The sequence below is a fragment of the Hemitrygon akajei genome, chromosome 12 (assembly GCF_048418815.1).
Source record: "Hemitrygon akajei chromosome 12, sHemAka1.3, whole genome shotgun sequence".
Taxonomy (NCBI): domain Eukaryota; kingdom Metazoa; phylum Chordata; class Chondrichthyes; order Myliobatiformes; family Dasyatidae; genus Hemitrygon; species Hemitrygon akajei.
The window spans coordinates 13424114-13430113 of record NC_133135.1 but is presented as its reverse complement, the minus strand read 5'-3'; the positions used below and the strand labels follow the sequence as shown (position 1 = coordinate 13430113).

Sequence of the window (6000 nt, the reverse complement as noted above, 5' to 3'; positions counted from 1 at the left end):
GGCTTGTCGAAGGATAAGTCCCGGCTCTATGTTGATGTACAGTTCCTAGTCTGCCTCCAAGAACCCAAGCCTCAAGTTCCTAGAACCCAGGCCTCGTCACGTCTTTGCCTGGTTTGGGGTCCGAGCCTGAATCAAGACCCAGATTCTGGGTCCATGTCCAGTTTCGGGCTCGGAGTCCACCCCAGGCTCCTTGTTCCCAGTCCATCATCCTGGTCCTACTTCCCTAGCCTAGTCTGCGACCTGTCCCATCCTTTAGTTTTGTCCTATCCTGTTCCTAGTACTTCAGTGTCTGTGTCCTGCATTTGGGTCCAGTCTTAATGTCCCCACCCCCTTATGACAAAGGCAAGTGCAATGCTAGCATACATTTCAAGAGGACTAGACTACAAAAACACAGATGTAACCTTGAGGCTTCACAAGACAATGGTGAGGCCTCACTAGGAGTACTGTGAGCAGTTTTGGGCTCCTCCTTTAAGAAAGGATGTGCTCAGGATTGGAGAGGGTTCAAAGGAGGTTCATGAGAATAGTGCAGGGAATGAAAGGCATCGGGAGCCTGATTGTTGAGGGGTAATAACTGGTGCTGACCCTAGATAGGTACTTCAGGTGGAGTGCCCCACAGCTTCACAATGAAATGTTAAAAATAACCCTGCCAACCATCTCACCAAGCAAAGGAGTTTTCAATGCCTTTGGGAATATTTATTCCTCCGATAAACTGATTATGCGTCCAGGGAAGCTGATCAAAGGCTAACTCATACACACAAGAGATTCTACAGATGTGGGAAATCCAGAGCAACACACACACAGAATGCTGTAGGAGTTCAGCGGATCAGATCAGACAGCGCCGTTTTGGGCTGAGAGCCTTGTTCAGGACTGTTTCGGGCCGTTACCTTTCATTGGGATTGATTCGGGCTGTGACTTTTCATCGGGACCGTTTGGCGTGGTGACCCTTCGAAGGCTGAATAATTCTGCTAGTTTGGTTCTGAAGTCGACACTTTGGGGAAATCTTCATTAGTTGACCCCCGTTAAGCGGAGCAATGCCAAGGTCATGACCTGCGACCCCGTAACGGTGACGAAGGTCGCATGGGAGCATCGCACCGAAAGGCTGGTCCCTCGCACGGTTCTGCCGGAGTGGGGGGGGCGTGCGCTGAATAAAACAACCCTCGGAGACACACGGCACGGCACACCAGTGGAGAACGGGCTGCGGTTCCTTGCGTTGGACACTTGCCGAGCACCGGCGCGCCTGTCGCTTGCAGCCAGCATCCCAGGTAGAGAGGGCAACCTGCGTCCGGAGCCATGAACACCACCGAGGCGAAGGACTACCTCTCCAAGCGGCAGATCCCCCCGCTCTTCGAGGTGAGAGAACACAAATTACTCGTAGCCATTCGCGTAGCTGAAGTTCGGTCTCGAGCGTGTAGACCTGGTGAGGATGGGCTCCTGATCCAAAATTTCTGTCTGGTTTGTCTGTTGGGGGTAAAACAAAACCTTGCGAATGAGCGGGGCAATTCTTCCAGCTAACTAGTGCAATTTAATGGTGCATCGGGACTTTGCAGTGTAATGGCGGGAAGAGAGTCCGGGAAATCGGAGTGGTGACTTTGTAGAATTCATCATCACAGACGGCCGTGGAGGTCAAGTCATGGAGTATATTTAAAGCGGAGGTCAATAAGTTCTTGATTAATAAGATGATCATTAAAGTTTATGGGGAGAAGGCAGGAGAATGGGGTAATAAATCAGCCATTATCAAATGGTGGATCAGACCCGATGGGCTGAATAGCCTAATACCTACTATGTCTTATGGTCTTATTCGGGGTTAATTCAGGGTTTGGATGCACGAGAGACTGCAGAATCCAAAACCATAACATTGACCATCCCTTTGGCTCCACAGACTCTGCTCAGCCCTTTGAGTTCTTCAGGCAGTTCGGTTGTTGGCTCTGGATTTGCATTGTGTGTGTGTGTGTGTGTGTGTGTGTGTGTGTGTGTGTGTGTGTGTGTGTGTGTGTGTGTGTGTGTGTGTGTGTGTGTGTGTGTGTGTGTGTGTGTGTGTGTGTGTGTGTGTGTGTGTGTGTAGGGTTGAGTGAGGTGGTTGGGGGTGATGGGGATAGGTGTTTAGTGCCCGTTCTCAGGGGCATACCATCCTAGCTTGAGTTGAATCCAGGAACTCCCCATCCAACAGCTTTACACCAGTGGGTCAAGAAGGCAGCCCACCATCACCTTCTGAAGGACAATTAGCCCTTGTCACCTGGATTTGTCGGTGACTCCCTCCTTCCCTGAATGGTTGTGGAAGGATTGGCTGGTTCTGTTTGGGTGTCAGGCTGGCTAGCAGTGAAAAAACATCGAACATTACAGCACAGTACAGATCCTTCAGCCCACAGTATGTGGCCAACTTTTTAACTTACTCTAAGATCAATCTAACCCTTCCTTCCTACATATCCCTCCATTTTCCTCTCATCCATGTGCCTAAGAGTTTCTTAAATTCCCTAATATATCTGCCCTGGCAGCATGTTCCACGCACCCACCACTCTGTGTAAAGAACTTACTGACATCCCCAATGTCCTTTTCTCCAATCATCCTAAAATTATGCCTTTCTTGTATTAGCCATTTCTGTCCTGGGAGAAAAAATATTCTGGCTATCCACCCAATCGATGTCTCTTATCTTCTTGTACAGCTCTGTCAAGTCACCTCACATCGTCCTTCACTCCAAAGAGAAAAGCTGTAGTTCACTCAACCTATTTTCATAAGACATGTCCTTTAGTCCAGGCAGTATCCTGGTAAATCTTCTCTGCCGTTATATGAACTGGTATTTAATATACAAAGGTCTGTGTTTGCTGGGTATCACAATCTGTTGTTGTCATTAACTTTATCATGCACGATCACATTCTAATGCATGAAACACAGATGGTCAAGATAGGAAGCCTTGGGGCAAAACACCACCTCTGTCAAATGGTAAAATATCCATGACTATGCTTTGAAAAAGACCTAATACCAATCCCTCAACCAACATCACTAAAATTAAAAATTAAACTAAAATCATGCTCTGTGAAAATTGGCCAGATTTGGTCACTACATTACAACAGTGGCTAAAGTGCTATAGAACATGGAGTACAGAACAGTAAAACCTTCCAGCCCAGGATGCTGTGCCAACCTTTTAACCTACTCTATGATCAATCTAACCCAGGGGTCCCCAACCTTTTTTATGCCATGAATCCCTACCATTAATTAAGGAGTCCATGGACCCCGGGTTGGGAACCTCGATAACCCTTCCCTCCTACACAGCCATTTGTTACTGTCTGATAGAAAAATGCTATATTAACAGTAAAGAGCTTTGGACACTAATCTTGTGATAAGCCTTGTATCAATTTCCTTTCATGTACTGAAAGTGATCTTCAGCACAATTCCCAGTGCCTAATTATAAATGAACAGATTGAACTGCCATCTCCAGTTTGGCCCAGAGTAGACTCTATGTGTTTTTCATTATGCTTCACATCTTCATCTTCCCTGACATTTACTGTAAAAGGTTGTCTAATCCCACACTGAGCTCTATCATGTTTCTGTTTCCCAAGAATTATGATTATATATCCTACTAGACATCTCTTTCTCAGTTCATTACAGTGAGTGATGTTAATACTAAGCAACACACACAAGATGCTGCAGAAAATCCAGCCATTGCTGAGACTGGAAGATCTGTGGTATAAGGAAAGACTGAATTTGTTAGGACTTTATTTCTTGCAATGTAGAAGTTGGAGGGGAGATTTGATAGAGGTATTATGATACGGTAAATGCAGGCAGGCATTTTCCACTGAGGTTGAATGGGACTATAACTAGAGGTCATGGGTTAAGGGGAACATGAGGGGAAACATCTTCACTCAGAGGATTGAGAGAGTGTGGAACGAGCTGCCAGCGCAAGTGGTGCATGCAAGCTTGATTTCAATGTTTAAAGGAAGTTTGGATTGGAATATGGATGGCAGGGGTATGGAATGCTATGGTCGGGGTGCAGGTCGATGGGATTAGACAGTCTAAATGGCTTGGCATAGACCTATGGGCCAAAGGACCTGTTTCTTTGCTGTACTTTTCTATGACTATAACTCAGTATGTCCGGCTGTGTCTGCAGAACATAAAACATCAAACATTACAGCACAGTCCAGACCCTTCAGCCTATAATGTTATCCTGACTGTTTAACCTACTCGAAGATCAATCTACCCCTTCCCTCCTATGTATTTTTTTCTCATCCATGTGCCTATCTAAGAGTCTCTTAAATATTCCTAATGTGTCTGCCTCTACCACCACCCTGGGCAACATATTACGTGCACCCACCACTCTCTGTGTAAAAACAAAACTATCTCTGATGTTTCTCAAAAAAGGTCCAAAACATTGACTGTTTATTCCCCTTCACTGATGCTGCCTGACCTGCTGAATTCCTTCCTCCAGCATTTTGTGGGTGTTGCTCAAGATTTCCAGCACCTGCAGAAAACCTGTTGTGCCTTTGTCAGTACTGTGTAAGATATTTCTCTTTAATGTTTCTCCCAAGTTGTTTGAGGTGGGAATATGTAAAAGTTTGCAAAGGGCCTCCGGAGTAATTTCAGGGGGATTCGGGAGTGGAGCAGTTTGTGAATGGGACCCTCAGGACTGTGTCAGTATTTGCAAGTGGTCTCCTGACTTGTTGAGCACTGCTTGTGTTGTATGTACAGCTTATGCAAAGAAATGTTGATATATTCAGTGTGTGTCCAGAGGCACATTGTCAATATATTGAGCTTGCACCCAGGGCTATGTTAGTTTTTGCTGTTTATGCCCAGGGATACGTCAGCATACGCAGCGTAGTTATAGGGTGTGTGTGTGTGTGGATGGATAGAATCAAAGTTCAAAGTAAATTTATTATTAAAGTACCTATATGTCACCATACACAACCCTGAGATTTATTTTCTTGTGGGCAACCTCAATATATCTATAGAACAATAGCCATTACAGAATCAATGTAAGACGGCACCAAGATGTTTAACCATAGTGCAAAAGACAACAAACTCTGCAAATAAAAGAATAGAAATAATAATAATAAATAAATAAGCAATAAATATTGAGAGCATGAAATGAAGAGTCCTTGAAAGTGAGTCCATTGGTTGTGGGAACATTTCAGTGATGGGGCAAGTGAAGTTGAATGAAGTTATTCCCTTTGGTTCAAGAGCCTGATGGTGGACGGGTAGTAATTGTCCCTAAACCTGGTGGAGTGAATCCTGCTGCTCCTGTACTTTCTTCCTGTAAAACCCTCCCAACTGTTGAGCATATCTACATGAAATATTGCCATAGAAAAACAGCATCAATCATCAAAGATCACCACCCAGGCCGTGCTCTTTTCTCACTGCTGTCAATAGGTAGAAGGTACAAGTGCCTCAGGACTCATAACACCAGGTTCAAGAATAATTACTACCCCTCAACCACCAGACTCTTGAACAAAAGGGGATAACTACACTCATTTAAGAACTTTTTAATCTTGTTATTTCATGCTTGTTATTTACTGCTGTTTATTTATATCTGCATTTGTGCAGTTCGTTGTTCATTGATCCTGCTGACAGTTACTGTTCTGTAGATTTGCTAATCTATGCCTGAAAAAAATAATCTCTGGGTTGTATGTGGTGACATGTATGTACTCTAATAATAAATTTTACTTTGACTTTGACTTGCTGATAGCAGCAGCGAGAAGAGAGCATATCCTGGGTGGTGGGGGTCCCTGATGATGGATGCTGCCTTCCTGCGACAATGTTTCATGTAGATGTTGGGAGGACTTTACCCTACTTTTTGTATGACTTTCCACTCAAGGGCATTGGCTGTGATGAAGCCACTACACACCTATAGAGTCATACAGCCAAGTTGGTCCATACCAGCTAACATTCCTATCTAAGCTAGTCGTATTTGCTGGGTTTTGTGACATACCAGAGTAATCTTTAAATGACCCAGATGGTGCTGAGTTTCTCAGGTACCCATCCAGGCAGTAGAGGTTTCCAACAGTTCTGAAA

At 44.7% G+C, this 6000-nt stretch overlaps 1 protein-coding gene across 1 annotated transcript in view; it reads left to right on the top strand.

The window, feature by feature from the left end:
- The first annotated feature begins 909 nt into the window (after nt 1-909).
- Nucleotides 910-6000, top strand: part of ak5 (adenylate kinase 5) — a 76334-nt gene continuing 71243 nt past the window's right edge. The window contains exon 1 of the mRNA XM_073062588.1: nt 910-1350. Within this exon, the coding sequence (XP_072918689.1) occupies nt 1291-1350 (60 nt within the window). The 5' untranslated portion in view covers nt 910-1290. The remainder of the gene's footprint in view (nt 1351-6000) is intronic.